We start from the raw sequence: 17,836 nt of genomic DNA, 5'->3' as shown, positions 1-17,836 counted from the left end.
AAATGACAGGAGTTTTAACCCAGCTGACATTTTGTCCTCAAACAGAGCTATCTGATTTTGCAGATAACCTAACCCCTTGTCTTGAGCCTCTAATTCACTCATTTCCATCAATCTCCTGTCTCCTGCTCTGGGCCAGCTGAGTGTTTGGATAGCCTAAGCCAGCTCTAATATTGTCAGAGTTTGCAGAGCTGGCCCAGTGAGCTTGGCTTCCCTGTTTGCCTGGAATCCACCAGTGCAGCCTGAGGCTGTCTAAAAAGTGTGTTCTGCCCTCTGTGGGATGATGATTTTTCTCAAACCCTCTTCAGGTAGGCAGGGATCACTGACCCTGAACTGACCGTGCGGGGTTCCCTGGCTTTATGCTTCATAAAAAACACCCTGTCCCACTCTTTCCAATCCCTTGAGCTGAAAGAACAAGGCAGGGACCAATAACAACTGAAATAGTGAGGGAAGTTTTACTTTCTACAAAGGGCCCTTATCAGAGAGAATCTAGAGCTCCACTATCCAGCATAATAGCTGCTAGCCTCAAGTGCCTGTTTACATTACTTAAAATTAAAAATTTAGTTCTACACTAGCCACATTTCAAGAGCTCTGGAGCCACATGTGGCTAGTGGCTGCTGTATCGGACAGTTGCAGATACACAATAGAACATTTCCATCATCATAGAAAGTTCTGTTGAACAGTGCTAACTCTGAAACACGAGTTGCAGCTGAGCTCTCAAGTGAGTTCTGAGGATAAGAAATAGATTCTTGGGAAATAGTACTCCCACTCCACTATGGAATCCTTCAGTGGAAAAATACAAGTTAAACGTCAGCATGTCATTTCTGATGCGACGCTGATTTATTGAGCACCTTTTGTGTGTGCTGGGAGGAGAGGTGTTGAGATAACAGATGGTGCAGACATGGTTTCTGACTCTGAGATGAAAGCTCATATTCTTGATTTAGGGGGTTGTGGGACAAATAGAAGCAGATAGAATCTACAGTTCAGGGTGATACTAGTGGAGATTGAGGAGGGCGTATGCTGCTGCTGCTAAGTCGCTTCACTCGTGTCCAACTCTGTGCGACCCCATAGACGGCAGCCCACCAGGCTCCCCCATCCCTGGGATTCTCCAGGCAAGAACACTGGAGTGGGTTGCCATTTCCTTCTCCAATGCATGAAAGTGAAAAGTCAAAGTGAAGTCGCTCAGTTGTGCCCGACTCTTAGCGACCTCATGGACTGGAGCCCACCAGGCTCCTCCGTCCATGGGATTTTCCAGGCAAGAGTACTGGGGTGGGGTGCCGTTGCCTTCTCCGAGGAGGGCATATGAGGGACTGTGAAAGCATAGACTAGGGAACAAGTACCTCTTCTTGCATGATCAGGGAATGCTTGCCAAAGAGAAGACATTTGAGCTGCATCTTGTAGGGCAATTTTTGTAAGCAGATTATAGAGAATAGGAGGCAGGCAGGAGAATAACACAGGGTCCTAAAAATTAGAGAGATTCTGAGTGGTTTGAACATGTAACCAAAATGCAATCCTGTGGATTAGAGTACAGGGAGAATACATCTGAGAGTGAGAGAAATGAGGGGAGGAATGACAGGAGAGAAAGATACAGGAAAGACAAGTCATCGCGGTACTCAAATGCTAATCTAAAAAAATTTGGATTTTATTCTGTCAGTGGTATTAAGTCATAGGACATTTTAAAGTGAAGCAATTGCGTCTCAGGTTGCATTTTACAAAGATTGCTGTGGCTATAGAGTTCAGGATGGGTTGCATGGATAAGGCTAGAATACAGTGTAAGAAGCTGGTCCATAGCCCAGGAAAAGTCAGCAAGTCCTGGACAAGGCAGCAGTGACAATGGGATTAGAGAGGGCAGCACAGAGTCAAGAGATGCCAGGGAGGTAAAGTCAGTGGGAGGTAAACCTCAGTGAGTGAAGAAGTTGGGATACTGCCAGGCAAGTGGGCACCAGTTCTCTTAACCAAGGTAATGGAGCCTGGGAAGAGAGATGCGCCTGTCTGAGATTGACTCAGAGTCTGGGATGCATGTGGAACTGCCCAGGAAGCCAGAGGAAATAGAAGTACAAGAACCTTTGGAATCGGGCTCATCACTGTAAGGCAGTCCCCACTTTGCTGGAAACCCAGACTATGGAGTCTGTAATTGGCCATAGCTCTTTCCTACCTTGCCTGCTCCAGCATTACTCCCACTCCCCCAAAATGCCTTTAGTTTTTCACAACTGCTGAATGCAAGTGAGTTCCTGCTGTCACGAAAAGACTTTTCTCAGATGATACATGACCACCTCCTTTTCTCTTCTCAAATATTGAATCAAATTTATGGTGCCCATTTTCCTTAATCAGGCTGTTATCAGACAGTGAGCTGGGTGAATTTGATTTAAAGCAGATTGTAGCACCAGCCAGTGACTGCTCCTGGCCCTAATCAAGACTCCTTCACTCTTAGGAGAAGATGCCTTGCACTAGATGGGCTTTAATGGGCATGTCTATCTTGTGAGCACTAGCTCCATTTCTGCCAGATCTCTGGAAAGTTGCCTCCTAGCTTCCTTGCTAAGGCCCTAGCTGTAGGTTCAAGGAAACTCAGTCTTGTCTTTTGGTTGTGATAAGAAGTGATGCTACTGCTGCTGCTGTTAATAATGATAATAGCTAACAATTAGAGACTGTTTATTGTGCCAAAATCCACCTTAAGTGCTCTACAAACATTATTTGTTTAGTCCTCACCACTTCCCTAAGGGACCATACTGATATTATCCCTGTTCCACACATGAGGAGCAAAAGGTTCAGAGAGTGAAAACGCAAGGCTGCAAAGCTAAAAGAGATGGAGTTGAGATTATCACCTTGATCTGTTGTGCTCCAAAGCCCAGACTCTACCATTACTACATTTTTTAGCCTTCTCAAAAGTTTGACTTTCTGTCCTGCAGCCACAGTCTGTCTTCTCATCTTGGAGTCTGTATGAGTGCTGAGATGGCAGTTCCTCTAAGGCTGTGGCCAATGACTGCCTCTGGGAGTAGGTGCATTTAGATGAATGAAAGAGAGACAACTGGGCCTTTCAGCTCCCTTAATGGGACATAACTTACACAGTGTCAGCTTCAATTGCTGACTGAATGGTCCAGTGGTTTGGGGGATCCTTGCAGGCGTGTTTTCCTTGTCCCAGCATGCTTGTGTAATGGTAACCTAGAAGAAGAATGGGTGTGTTTGTCCTGCTTTCTGCCTTTGAGTGCTGATAATTTGTAGACAGGGAATACAAGGGCGTTAGAACTGTGGAGTGGGCAGATGTGGAGGAGGCACGGCTGCAGGAGAAAGCAGGCCCATGGAACAGAGAACAATTTGTTTATCAGGGGGTGGGATGCGGGGTGTGGAGGAAAGCTTTGCAGTCAGGCTGTGGAGACTGAGTGGGGGCTGCCGGGCTGGCTGCCAGCCCCCCACCATGACTGCCAGGGGTCCATGATGGTTGCCTGTCCTAGAAAACTTGGGAAAACGGGTATGTGCTCTCCCCAAGCAAGAGGGCAGAGCTGGGTCATATACCCAAGCCAGGCATGTGGGAGTTCCTTTGTGTCCCTCAGGTCAAGACTCAACTAGGAATAGGTTTGGCATTGCTGTCTGGGGGACTGGCTGCCAGCCACACACCTGCAGGGTCTGCAGAGCCAGAGTGAGCACTTGGGGCAAGAGGTTACTGATGAGGGGAGAGCGCGTTATCTTTGCTCGCTACACTGCTTGGCCACCAGACAGATGCTGACACTGCTGCTTTACTTGCATCCTCCTCTTTCATGCCCTACCCCATCCCATCTCCTCCCTACCCCTCCACACAGATACTAGTGGGCATTTTCAGTAAAGACCTTTTACGTCTCAAGAACAGAAGTAGCTGGCAAAGTACTGTGATGAGGAGTGGTCTTCACGCCCGGGCACACTGCCTGCTGCAGGTCTCAGCATCGTGGAGGCAGCGGAGGGGCTGTTCTGTGCACTGCAGCAAGTGCAGCACCCACTCTGGGTTGGGCGCTGAACTGAGTTGCTGTGGGAACACAGACCTCCTGCAGTGGCCCCTGTGGTAGCCTTTCCCAGTTGCCAGTTAAGAACAAGATGGTCAGGGGATGGACAACGTAATGCTGAGAAAGCAACAGGCTTGGGATGAGAAAACGTTCAACCTTGGCCCCACCACCACTTACGTATGTTATTCACTTGCAATGTTGGGGAAGACAGCTCTTCTGCATCCTCATCCCTAAAATGAAGGTGGTATTACTTATCTCACAGATTATCAGATTATCAAGAAGGTAAAATATAAGACCACAATAAAGGTATGGTAAACAATCTGTCTGAGCCATTGTTTCCACGTGTGAACAAAGAGGATTATAATACCCATTTTGTGAATTTATTGGGAATATCCAATGAAATAATGTATGTAAAATACTTAACTAAGTGTCTGGCAAGTAGCAAACACTCAACAAATGGTAGAAGAGTAGATATGGTTATTTTAGTGGTTATTAAGTATAAATCTATCAACCAATCTGGGAAAGTATTAGTAAAGTTGTAAAAGCCATTGGGCCAAGAGCCAGAGAGAAACAGAGTCAGCCATGCTGGTTCAAATCAGTGAACTGACTGGGAGCCAAGCCTTGAGGCAGAGGGGCGGGGATCTGGATTGCGAGTAGCTGCTGCTGCAGCTCCCCCTGCTGCTTGAGAAGTGCAGGTGCCTCTGACCCCAACTAGAGCCAGATTTTCCCCAGGGAAGAGAAAATGTCCTGCTTGCCCAGGAAGCCAAGCCCTTGCAAAGCCTTCAGAGTCAGCACAGAAAGCAATAGGACCCAGACAGCAGTAGAATATCCCCAGGAGTTCTGGACCCTACCCAGACAGGGCCTTCTTGCCTGGCAAGGGGCTACAGTACCCAGATCTGAACATGTCGCCAGGAAGCAGCTCTGCGGCTAAGCACCTTCTCTGTGACTCAGCTGTCTGGAACAAGAAGACTAGACACTGGGCCTGACCCCAGCTTTTATAGACTCCTATTTCCCCACTAAGGCTTTGCCTTCTTGGTTTGGGAGTATCTCCATTTTTGGTATAAGATATTCCCCACTGTGACCTGGAATATTAGTCCCCCAGCCTGGGGCTCCTTTGCCTAAAACTTGGTCTTTGCCTCAAGGAGCTAACTTCTCATCCAAAGAAAGCAGCATGGTCAGCATTGAGTCTTCTCTGCTAATGGAGGGCACTTCGGATTTTGAGAAAACCAAGATCTTAGGGAGTTGGCCCAGATTCAGGGTTCTCAGTCTGTTCCAAGCTAGCCATGTGCTTATGGACCAGTCGCCTCTGTTCCTTGAAACTTTAGTGTCTCATCTGTACAGTGGTAATTGTAATCTCACTTAGCCCATAGGACTGAGAACATTAAATTAAATGAGATCATATATATAAAGTACCCAGCACAGAGACTGGCATGACGTGGAGGCTCAATTTATGTTTCCCTCCCTCCCTAGCTGAAGTCAGGCCTGCCAGTAGCCCTGCTGGAAAGAGTGAACTTAAATACAGTCAGCAGCTTTTTTCTTCATTGTGGCAGTTGCACACACACAGTCACAACTCATGGTAGCTGCCATTGTTACTGAAGGCTGCATCACAACAGCAGTATCTTAATGATGTATTTCTCTATATTTACATTGAGCCTTGCACCCCAGGCAGGCAAGTGTTATTTACAGAAGAGATCCTCAAAACTTAGAGGGGTCCAAGGACTTTCCCAAAGTCTTACAGCTTGTATGTGATGGAGCAGGATTTGAACTTGAATTTGACTGACCCTAATTGACCTTGAGAACAGCAGCTTGTATGAGCTGCCTTGGCCTGTAGACAAACCATGAATTCACCTGTCCTTCACAAGTGTTTCTGGATTCCCATTTCCCCCAAGCTCAACATCTTTCCTGTCTTAGCTGCCTTAAGGAGCTGTAGGAGACTTCTGTCTCCCTTCCATTACCTCCACTGGTAGTCAGAGCCCACTATTAACACCTGTGTCTATTTTCCAGATTTAGTGATGAAGGGATGGAGGTGATTGAGCGGCTCATCTACCTGTATCACAAGTTCCATCAGCTAAAAGTGAGCAATGAGGAGTATGCTTGCATGAAAGCAATTAACTTCCTAAATCAAGGTGAGTAACTGAGGATAGGAAGAAAGGGCTTACTTAGTTTTCTTTGGCCAGCAAATATTTGCCCTCATGTTTCCCTCCTACCCCCTTTACCCTCAGGCCTGTGGCATCATACAGGTACTGATCTTGGAAGTCCTGCACTGCCCTCCTCATCACCCTGCCCCACTGTAGTGCAGGGCATGGTTTGGATTTTTTTCTTCAAACCTAAATGCCACAGCCTCTATAACTCATAGAGGAAGGAAGAGGATTTGCTTTGTTTAGTCAGTTTTAGTGCATTTAAACACAGACACCAAGGACAGTACATGCGTCATTTAAAATATGCACAAGTTTACCAGTGACTGAAGAAGAGCAGAGTGACTGATGAAACTATTGGAGATAAGGAATCTGTGACAAGCTGGCAGTGGTTCTTACGGGCCCCTTCAGGGCAGAGTGGAGGTGCACAAAAACTCACGCCCATTATCAAGCATGGCTTTAGTTAGAAGAGTGGTGATTGTGATTTACATGGAGTATTACCTGCGAAGTGGCATCGTGTAGCTGCTGGTAACCAGAATATGCAAGAAAATTTGTGTTCCCTTTTTTCCAGAATAGCATGTGAGTGAGCTGCTCAGAGTGGAACTGGGCTGTTTTGCTGCCTGTGACATTGAAAGTGGTCTATTCCTGTATTCAGTTTCCTAGTCCAGAGACTCTTGATCCCCTCCTCTTTGCCAACTCCTCCCTTGGTACTAACTAAACCTCCTCCTCTTGCTTCCGCACCTTTTATGCATTTGTCTGGTGTTCTGTGTGCCTCCCTTAGGCCAGGCCCTGTGTCGAGCATTAAAGACATTGCAATAAATTAGATCCCAGGCTCCTGGCCTCAAGAAGTACACATTCTAATGGCACTTGATACACTGCTTGAGCCTCAAATGAGGGGAGAGGGCCTTCCCTGGTGGTCCAGTGGTTAAGACTTCGCCTTCCAATGCAGGGGGTGCAGGTTCAATCCCTGGTGAGGTAACTAAGATCCGCATGCCTTCTGGCCAAAAAATCAAAACGTGAAACAGAAGCAGTATTGTAACAAATTCAATAAAGACTTTAAAAATGGTCCACATTTTTTAAAAAATCTTACCAAAAAACACCCTCTACCGCTTAAATGGAAAGAGATCAGTAACAACTACTTGGAGAAAGAGAAATCTGATAGTGGGGCCTCAAAGGCAGGGTAAGATTTATATAGAGAATATTTATTAATATATTCTACATATGAAAAAAGGGGAGCGTGTGTGTTTATATGTATATGAACACACTATATAATATATACACATATATGAGAACGACGTCTACAGGCATGCCTTGGAGATATTGCATGTTTGGTTCCATGCCACCACAGTAAAGTGAGTGTTGCAATAGAGTGAGTCACATGTATTTCTTGACTCCAGTGCCTGTAAAATTTATATTTATACTATGCTGTGGTCTATTAAGTGTGCAGTAGCATTTTGTCTTAAAAAGCAGAGTATATACCTCAAAAAAAAAAAAATGCTTTATTGCTAGCCATCATCTGAGCCTTCAGTGAGTCATAATCTTTTTGCTGGTGGACGGTCCTGCCTCAGTGTTGATGGCTTCTGATTGATCAGGGTGGTGGTTGTTGAAGATTGGGGTAGCTGTGGTGATTTCTTAAAATAAGATAGCAGTGAAGTTTTCCACATGAATTGACTTTTTCTTTCATCAGTGTATTCTGTATAGCATGCAATACTGTTTGAACATTTTACCCCCAGTAGAACCTCTTCCAAAATTGGAGTCAGTACTCTCAAACCCTGCTGCTGCTTTATCAACTAAGTTTATGTAATATTCTAAATAAATCCTTTGTTACTGTTTCAACGGTCTTTACAGCTTCTTCACCAGGAGTAGATTCCATCTCAAGGAACCCATTTCTTCATTCATCCATAAGAAGCAACTCATCTGTTAAAATTTTTTTCATGAGATTGCATCAGTTCAGTCCCATTTTCAGGCTTCACTTCTCATTCTAGTTCTCTTGCTATGTCTACCACATCTGCAGTTACTTTCTCCACTGAAGTCTTGAGCTCCTCAAAGTCATCCATGAAGGTTGGAATCAACTTGTTTCAAAATCCTGTTAATGTTGATATGTTGACCTCTTTCAGTGACTCAGGAATGGCCTCTGAAATGGTGAATCCTTTCCAGAAGGTTTTTGATTTATTTTGTCCAGATCTGTCAGAGGAATCACTATCTGTGGGCAGCTATAGCCTTAGGAAGTGTATTTCTTAAATAGTAAGACATGAATGTTGAAAAGACTCCTTGATCCATGGGCTGAAGAATGGATGTGTTACAGGCGTGAAAACAACATTAATCTCATTGCACATTTCCATCAGAGCTCTTGGGTGACCAGGTCCTTTGTCAGTGAGCAGTAATATTTTGAAAGGAATCTTTTTTTCTGAGGAGTAGTTCTCCACAGTGGACTTGAAGTATTCAGTAAGCCACATTGTGAACAGATATCCTGTCATCCAGGCTTTGATGTTCCATTTATGGAACACAGGCAGAGTAGATTTAGTGTAATTCTTAAGGGCATTAGAGTTTTTGGAATGGTAAATGAGCATTGTCCTCAACTTAAAGTCATCAGCTGCATTAGCCCCTAACAAGACAGTCAGCTTGTCCTTTAAAGCCAGACATTGACTTCTCCTCTCTAGCTATGAAAAGTCCTAGATAGCATCTTCTTCCAACATAAGGCTATTTTGTCTATATTGAAAATCTTTGTTTAGTGTAGCCATCTTCTTTAATTATCTTATTAGCTAGATCATCTGAATAACATGCTGCAGCTTCTATGTCAGCACTTGCTTCTTTACCTCACCCTTTTATGAAGACCATGTCTTTCCTTAAATCTCATGAACCAATCTCGACTGTCTTCAAATTTTTCTTCTGCAGCTTCCTCACCTCTCTTAGGCTTTATAGGATTGAAAGGAGTTGTCCTTTCTCTGGACGAGGCTTAGGCCTAAGTATATTGTGGATGGTTTGATCTTCTATCCAGACCACTCAAACTTTCTCCTTATCAGCAATAAGGCTGTCTTACTTTCTTGTTACTTTTGTGTTCACTGGAGTAGTGCTTTTTAATTTCCTTCAAGAAATTTTCTTTTGAATTTACAATTGCTAACTCACAAGAGGCCTAGCTTTCAGCCTGTCTTGACTGTTGACATGCCTTCTTAGACTGAGCTTAATCATTTCTAGCTTATGATTTAAAGTGAGAGATGTGTGAGTTTTCCTTTCACTTGAACACTTACAGGCAATTGTACAGTTATTAATTGGCCTAATTTCACTATTGTTGTTTCTCAGGGAATTGGGAGGACCAAGGAGAGGGAGAGACACAGGGAAACAGCCAAAGGAACAGTCAGAACACACAGCATTTACTGACTAGGTTCACCATCTTGTATGAGCATAGTTTCTGGCACCCCAAAACAATTACAATGGAATGGCACCCCACTCCAGCACTCTTGCCTGGAAAATCCCATGAATGGAGGAGCCTGGTGGGCCGCAGTCCATGGGGTCGCTAAGAGTCGGACACAACTGAGAGACTTCACTTTCACTTTTCACTTTCATGCATTGGAGAAGGAAATGGCAACCCACTCCAGTGTTCTTGCCTGGAGAATCCCAGGGACGGGGGAGCCTGGTGGGCTGCTGTCTATGGGGTTGCACAGGGTCGGACACGATTGAAGCGACTTAGCAACATCAGAAATCATTGACCATAGATTCACATAACAAATCTTATAATAATGAAAATGTTTGAAGTATTGCGAGATACCTAATGTGACAAAGAAACATGAAATGAGCAAATGCTGTTGGGAAAAATGGCACCAATAGACTTGCTTGGTACGGAGTTGCGACAAACCTTCAATTTGTCAAAAATGCAGTATCTGTGAAGTGCAGTAAAGCAAAGCACAATAAAACAAGATACGCTTATATGAAGAAAAAAACAAAAACTGGAGGGACCCAAGAATACCAGTGGCAACTAGAATAGAATAGTCTGAGTAGAAGCACACAGGAGACCATGTGTGAGTATATGTACAAGCATGAGAGTATAGGTGTCAGCATGATTTCTGAATGGGTCCAGCAAAGAGCAAATTTAAAGCTATTGTGAAGGATAAATTGGGAAATTATTCAGTCTCTTGTTCAGCATCCACTAGTTTTGTGCCAAACCCTGTGCTGGGAGCTGAGTATGAAGTTGAGAAAGATGACAGCCTAGCCCTCAAGGAGCTCAGTCTAGTGATAGCCCTTGATAATTTTTTCATTTATCTAATTTCTCTTCTCTTACCCAGAGCTTTTATTCCTCCATGTCAGAAAAAAAAAAAAAAATCCCCTGTTGAGACAATGTTTAATAACTTTTCAGTGAAAGATACACATATTCAAGGAGCTGGCGGAAGTCCCTCCCATTTCCTGTGGTCTTTTTTCACAGATATCAGGGGTCTGACCAGTGCCTCACAGCTGGAACAGTTGAACAAACGATATTGGTACATTTGCCAGGATTTCACTGAATATAAATATACACATCAGCCGAACCGTTTTCCTGACCTCATGATGTGCTTACCTGAGATTCGCTATATTGCAGGTAATGGGTCCTGGGCTTCCAGTCCTTCCTTGCTATTCTTAACTTGTGAAGGGAATGAGGAAAGTGTTTTCAGGATGCTGATGCCAGGCCCATCACCAGCTGAATAAAAGAAGTACTAGCCCTGCCCTCAGAAAAATTTACATTATAATGAGAAGTTTGTTTTTTCTTTGTAGGGGAGAGAATCTAACATTTCCTAGGCTTCTGTAAAGCGCAGGGTACTTGGTAGCCTGTTAACTCAATTTCAGAACAATTTCTGCAAGACTTGTGATTGGCCACTCTATGGATGGGGAAACAGGCTCAAAGTTTTTCATATCAACTTCATTTCCTGAATTACATACCTTAAAAGGGTGGGTTTTACAGCATGTGAACTAACTATATCTCAACTTTTAAAATTAATTTTATTGAGTAGAATTGCCTATAGGTTTTTGAGGATCTTTCACTTAAAGTGGTGTCTTTAAAATAATTGTCAAAAATCCTGTGTTGTAGTTGTTTTGTGATCTTGACCCCCTTCTGAGCTTCTTAACATTTAAATAAGTCCATTTCAACATAAAATCCTGGCTTTTACTGTTGTTGTTTTACTTCGTTTGGTAAAGAATCTTGTTGACCGTTATCTTGCACATACTGAGGGGCAACTCAGAACTGTGATGTCTGGGCTAAGATTGTTTCTGTAAAATTAAGGAATATATTTTTGAAGGGAAAAAATGTTCAATCTAATAAAATCAATTTTTAACTTTTGGGCCACGGAATAGTCTAGGAAATATGACCTGGACCTAAATAAACTGGTAGAATTTTAGGAGTGTTTTGGTAGTTTATGTCTCAGCATTTTCAAAACTATATTCTTCCAAACGAGATATGAATCAGGTGCTTTATGAAATAGAGAGAAGTTAGTAATTATACCCCACTCTCCCCCACAGAACTGACAGAGTTGTCAACCCTTTGACTTACATGGGAAGCTTTTAATAAATACCCATGCTTGGGTTGCACCTCTAGAGATTCTGACTTAATTGATAATGGAGTGGAGCCTGGTCATCAGTATTTAAAAAAAAAAAAAAAACTCCCCGGTAACTCTAGTGTTGTGTCAGGGAGAACTGTAGCCTCAGATATTTACAAAGTATATTAGCACACTGCATGCTCTTAGAAGTCCTCCAGCTTAAAACAAGCAAACCTATTTTAACCCTGAATTTCTCAATTTATCTTCCCCTGTAAACTCCACCTCTTTCCTCAGTACATTTTATTCCCATTATACCATTCTGAAGAGCAACGTTTCGTAGAATGCTAGTTAAAGATTCTGCTAGGAAATAAAACTGGATATAAGTTTCTCTAAGAGGACATCTAAGAATACTTCTCAGTTTCAGAATCCTCATTTGTAAAATGGGTATAAAAAGTTATAGAAATATTGTGAGAATTAAATGAGATAATGTATTTAAACACCTACCACAGAGTTCAGTATTCTTTGGATAGTAGCCATAATTATAGCTTGCACCATTATTAGACTCCCTAGGGCGCCGAATGGGGCTGCATATTAGAATGTTAGCCCAGTCTGTTTTACCTTTGTAATAGTCCTGGCACTTTCCACACCCCAGTCACTCAAAAAGGCAGTGTTCTTCTTTCCCCAGCCCAAGAGGAGGCCAACACACCATTTCACTGGCTGCCAAAGCTGACTCTTCTTTTTCCACCTTTTCCCAGGAAAGATGGTGAATGTTCCCCTGGAGCAGCTGCCCCTCCTCTTTAAGGTGGTGCTGCATTCCTGCAAGACAAGTGTGGGCAAGGAGTGACCTGTCCCCAGCACCCCTCCTCAGGCTAACCCTAACGCCTGGGGTGGGCAGGACAGGCTCCGGAAGAAAGAGCCAGAGAGACCAAGATGGAGGCTGTGGAGCAGCGTTGCCAGTTGCCTCCACAGCAAGAAGAGTTTTTGTTTGTTTGTCTTGTTTTTTAACCTCATTTTTCTATATATTTATTTCACGACAGAGTTGAATGTATGGCCTTCAACATGATGCACATGCTTTTGTGTGAATGCAGCCAATGCATTTCCTTGCAGTTTACAGAATGTGAAGATGTTTAATGTTACAGTGTTGTCATTGTTTAGAGATAGTTCTTTTGTATTTTGAGGGAGAGGGTGGGATGGGGCTGAGATGACTATTTCCATAATGTTGACAAAGATGACTACCTCAGTGGAAAGGGAAGGGTGTCAACAACCCTACTTTTTCCACACGTTCTCAGCAGACTCATATATTTGTCTGTCAGAGAGCAAATTGCCTTTTTCTGTCTACAGAATTACCAGGTAAAAGAGCACACCATAAAAGGGGAAGTGGTGTTAGGAGGTTTACTAAGCAGAGTGGGTGAGACATTGGGAACAGATCACGAGATGAGGATTTAACCATCTCTTTTCTTTGGAAAGCATGAAAGTTGAGAGTTGGGCACAGTGACCAAATCTAAGTTAGGTGTCCACCCTCCAAGCAAGTCCTCAGGGAGAAGGGTTTCTATGCTCACATCACACTCTGGGGCCTCTGCTCCCCGCCATCCATACCACCAGTACTAATTTCTGCCGCTGTCACCTTTTCACCGAGGCAAAGCCCTGGTGATAAGCTGATCCTTGGGACTAGCCTACAAGCTGTCTTGGGACTCACAGCTACCTAGTTTGCTTACTCTCCTCACACTCATCACCTCTCCCTTATAAACGTGACTTCCTATTGACCCTTTGAAAAAACAGCTGAACAAAATGTCGTTCTAAATCCTGATGCCCACTACTGATTTATTCTGTTTTCACTTTCAGAGGTTAGTGGGACAAAAGCCAGACTGCTAACAGAATGAACACTCTTCCTTTGGAGGTCCCGTTTATCTCCCCATCCCATCCCATCCCACCTCCAGATCTGAATCAGAAACTGCAATCTCTTTCTCAAACAGCTGGAAGGACCATTCACCCATCTGCTGACCAGAATTTTTGCCCCTACATTCTACTCCAGGCTCTCCTAATGTCTCCCAAAATAAGATCAGGTTTCCTCAGAATAATAAGCCCAAGACCCAGCGTGGCTCAGCTGCCCCTTAGAGTATCAGTGGCCTGGCTGACCAAGGTCTGGAGGGCTAGAGTCCAAAGCTCCTGGAAGGGAAGGGGGGGCTTTAAACTACCTCATGTTCCTAAAGGCCTGGCTGCCCCCTCTGCAGGTGTGGCCTTGACCCCTTATTCTTTCACTACCTGCCCCACCTAGTCCCTGGAAACGTCCCTTACCCTCTTGGCTTTGGCCAGCAGCCACACCAGGTCTGTCGTGGAATTCTTTCAGGCTTTTTTTCCTTCTCTGCCTTACTGCAGCAGTTGTCCCTGCCTAAACCCAGGTCCCTCCCACAGCCAGTGCAGCAGACAGGCCATTTAACTGGTTACATCCCTGGGTAGGCTTGAGGGGCCTACAGGACCTCTTTTTTTGCCTGTTTAGTCAAAGGCCGTTTGCTCTCTTCCCAGCCCAACCTAGTACACTCACTCAGAGGGCCACCACACTGTGTGCATATCAGGTAGTCTGTGTCAGATGGTAATTTTTTCTTTCCAGTGAATTGTTACGGGTACAGAAAGTGAAGACTTTGTCCTTTGATGGATCTAAAACTCAGAGCATTTCTTATGAATGTTGTTTCTCCAGTTGCTCTGAGAAAAGGAAAAAAAAAAAAGGAAAAGAGAGACATGTTCCTCAGGAAAAGCTCCAACCAGAATGTTTTTCACATGTCAGTGGGCAGATTTGTATGTATCTGTTTATTTCACGGTATTTTTGTTTCTCTGATCTTTTATTTAACCAAACTAGATCACAGTCTTTGGCTACAGGTCAGACTCCGAGCCACTTTCCTCAAAGTAGGGGAGGATGCACATGTCAGAGACCCCTTCTCCAAGATAGCTCCTGTGTGCTTATCCTTCTTTGCTAGACCTCCATTGGTCAAATCATCATTATTTTTTTCAAATTGTTTTTCTCTTAAATTAAGTGTTTTACTGGTTGGGTCGGGTACTGAAAGGAATTGCTCTCTGATGAGGCAGGAACATGTCTCTTTAATACTGCAGCATTAAACAGAGCAAGTTGTTAATTTGTGGAGTGGGGAAAGGTTCTGCAAGTTGCCATTGTACAAATCCATTTTTACAAATGTTTGCAGCAGATTCCACAGAACAAAGAGCCCATTCATTGCCGAGAGCCCTGCAGAATCTCTGAGCCAAGTGGCCATGTGTTCCGAGCTGGAGCCTGACCTGTGGACCGCCTTTAATGTCTTCTGCACCCAGTCCTTTTATGACGTGGGCTTTTTTTAAACAGGGTAAAGTGACTGTGTTGCGTCGCAAACTCAGGTATTATGAGAGGAAGGTAGGAGTGTAGCTAGCAGTGTGGAGACATTAGGTCAGCCACTAGATGTATTTGTGAATTCAGTTTGAAGGACACAGAGAAAGGTTGGAGGGGGAGGTTTGATGTGTTGTTTTTTGCCTTTCTTTCCATGATGTTTGGTTAACAGGTAGCCTTTTTGCTAGTGGAAAAGAAAAAAGTTGTGCATCTTGTCTGTAATTCCCCTCCCTTCTGTCCTCTCTCTGATCCCCTGCCACCAACAGCACTCACTTTGAGTGAGAACCTTTCCACCATAAAAATATGACCCTGAAAGCTGTGTGTTAAAGGAGAATCCCAGTCATTGCACTGCATTGAAACATACAAGCTTTTCTCTTGCTTTCCCTTTGCATGTTTTCTTGACCCGAGACAAAACTATGGAATCTTGGAACTTCACCCACAACTCACGCTCTCTGGCTCCTTTGTTGGCTTTTAGAGTCTTTCACAGGCTTGGTGGTTTTACCTTCAGTCTGGAGAGACTCCCCAGAACCTGTCTCAAAGCACTCCACCTGTCTCAGAGGATACCCAATCCCCCAGGCCTGTTGCATAGTGAGGTGGGCAAACCTCCAGGGATGGAAAGCAGATCCAGAGGAGGAGGGGTAGAGGCACCTCAGGGATCTCCATGGCATCATGACAGTCACCCACTCCACAGCACCCTGCCTCACACCTGCCACCTGTTGTCAGGGAAGGGAGTCCTGCCATGGCCAATATGTCACCAAGTCCTTAAAACCCTGGGCTTTCTGAGCTAGCTGCCTTGCTCTGCTGCCCATTTCTTACCTTAGTTTGTTTGTTTGTTCTCAGTTTACTGGGGAATGGGACAGATAGAGACAGACAAACCCAGTATTGGCAACATCTAGGCCAAGTCCAAGGTTGGCCAAAGTAAAAAGACTGGCCTCCCAGCAGGGCAGGAAGTTGAGCAGTGGTTCCAAGTCTTTAGCTCTGGGCCCCTGGTCTATGTCTTCTTTTCTTGTTGCTTTTTAAAATTCTGCAATTGTTTTGAGAAATCCAATTTTTTAGACCAACCCTTTTATTAAACTTTAAATTTTTCTTTATTGATTTTTTAAAGTTAAAAAAACTTTTTAAAGGCAAAAAAAAAAAACCCCACAAAAACCCACCACTCTTACTTTCCCAACTTGATCCATGAGAGTCCCCCTGCACTCCCCTCTGCTTTTGCATCTGATCATTCCTCCCTTTTCCCTCAGCTTGATGCATCTATGTCCAGTGTCTGTGAAATGATGTTTTATCTGTGTCTCAGGATAAGAAACGGCAATCATTCCACCAGGTGCTGGAAACTGGTTAGCCTTGAGGCAAGGGTTTCTAGGGCCACAGCTCAGGGATGTGTATTTAATTACAGGGTCCCCAGAAACCCATCTCCTGGCTACCACAAGCAACCGCTTCTTTTCTGGGCTTAGGAGCCAGACCTGGACTGTTTCCTCAGAGGCAGGGGCCCCACAGACCACGCTGGGGCTTCCTCTTTGACCAGAGCTGGGCTCCCTTGCGACTTGGGAAGACTTCAGTCTGTCCTGTAAGATGAACCACAGTGACCCTGCCTCTACTGGCTCACATGAGGCCCAGTCCCTCTGCCTAATCCAGTACCCATCTGGCCTCCCTTCTCGGCCTGCAGCCCTCAATGGGCTACAGCCTGCTCAGGAATCAGTTGCAGGCTCAAAGGGAAGCCATGAATCAGGCCAGAGCTTGCTTCAAGCCCAAGAAAAAATTTGTCTTAACTGGTGGAGGCTAGTCTTCCAAATCCTGGAGCCAGCCCTGCCAGCCAAAGGATCATTTTTGCCCTTTGGTGACCATTGTTTTCTTTCTCTGAAATGTCTTAGATGATAATGTTGTTGACTCAAATTTCCATGGAAAAAAAAAAAAAAAAAAAACTACCTCTTGAGTGACATCCTGGTCTATTCCTCTCTGAGGAATCTTGTGGGAAAAGAATACTGTAGCTCCTGCTCTGTTTACATGTTTCTGTGGAGAAAGAAACCCTGCCTACCCTGGGGTGTTGGGTGTTTTTGTCTGTGTTGCCATCCCAGGCCTGCGATAGGGGCTTGTGGCTACATTGTAATGTCTGGGCCATGTCTGGGGAGTCCTTCCCACCTGCCCAGCCAGGGACTAGCCATCCCCTTGAAGAGGCTTCCTTTTCCTTCCTATGATGCAAGGCACAGGGAGCACCACCTCCCATGACACCACCTTCAGGAGCTCCGATGGCACGTGCATCCATGAGCCTCCGCCTGGGCTACCTACCGGAGGCCCACCTCAACCCACAGTCCTGTACAGGAGTCGAGTAAACAGGATGTCTCTGAGCCCTTGTCCCCAAAGGGCCGGCCAAGGGCTGCCCGCCAACCTGGCTCCATCAGTCCTGCATGACCAAGTGATAGTTGGTGGGCTCTGCTACCCAGGCCCTCTGCTACCTCCCACCCTGCCATCTGGCAAGGAATGGGCCCTTTTCTGTGAATTGACTACCTGTGGAAATGTGACCAATTAGTGTGAAATGCATGTTTAGCGAATGTTAGGTACTGTATTTGAACCAATAAATGTGAATCCTTCTGCACACGGCATCTTGTCTGTGAAGCATGTCTGGGATTCTGAGGCGGGACGATGGGTTGTTTTAAGGAGTGGGCTCTGCCTTCACAAACCGGAACCTCCTTGAACTTCAAGAATTACTATCTTTACTTTGTAAATAAAGAAACGAAAGTTAAATACTGGTGAAGGGACACTAACCTGCCAGAAAGTGGCACAACTAGAGGAACTGAGTCTAGCGGGAGGGGCAAACACACACACAGTGGGATCATGATTGAAACTCAGGATGTGTTGATACATGCC

General features: G+C 44.7%; 1 protein-coding gene across 5 annotated transcripts in view; it reads left to right on the top strand.

Moving 5' to 3' along the window:
- Positions 1-17,569, top strand: part of NR6A1 (nuclear receptor subfamily 6 group A member 1) — a 232,288-nt gene extending 214,719 nt beyond the window's left edge. For 4 of the 5 annotated variants that reach the window (XM_055541111.1, XM_055541110.1, XM_055541109.1 and 1 more), the window contains exons 8-10: positions 5,973-6,094; positions 10,521-10,673; positions 12,360-17,569. In XM_055541111.1, the coding sequence (XP_055397086.1) occupies positions 5,973-6,094; positions 10,521-10,673; positions 12,360-12,448 (364 nt within the window). In that variant the 3' untranslated portion in view covers positions 12,449-17,569. The remainder of the gene's footprint in view (positions 1-5,972; positions 6,095-10,520; positions 10,674-12,359) is intronic. The other variant, XM_055541112.1, reaches the window with a different exon arrangement.
- Positions 17,570-17,836: the final 267 nt, after the last annotated feature.

The sequence above is a fragment of the Bubalus kerabau genome, chromosome 11 (assembly GCF_029407905.1).
Source record: "Bubalus kerabau isolate K-KA32 ecotype Philippines breed swamp buffalo chromosome 11, PCC_UOA_SB_1v2, whole genome shotgun sequence".
NCBI classification, from domain to species: Eukaryota; Metazoa; Chordata; class Mammalia; order Artiodactyla; family Bovidae; genus Bubalus; species Bubalus kerabau.
This window is presented reverse-complemented; position numbering and strand designations above follow the sequence as displayed.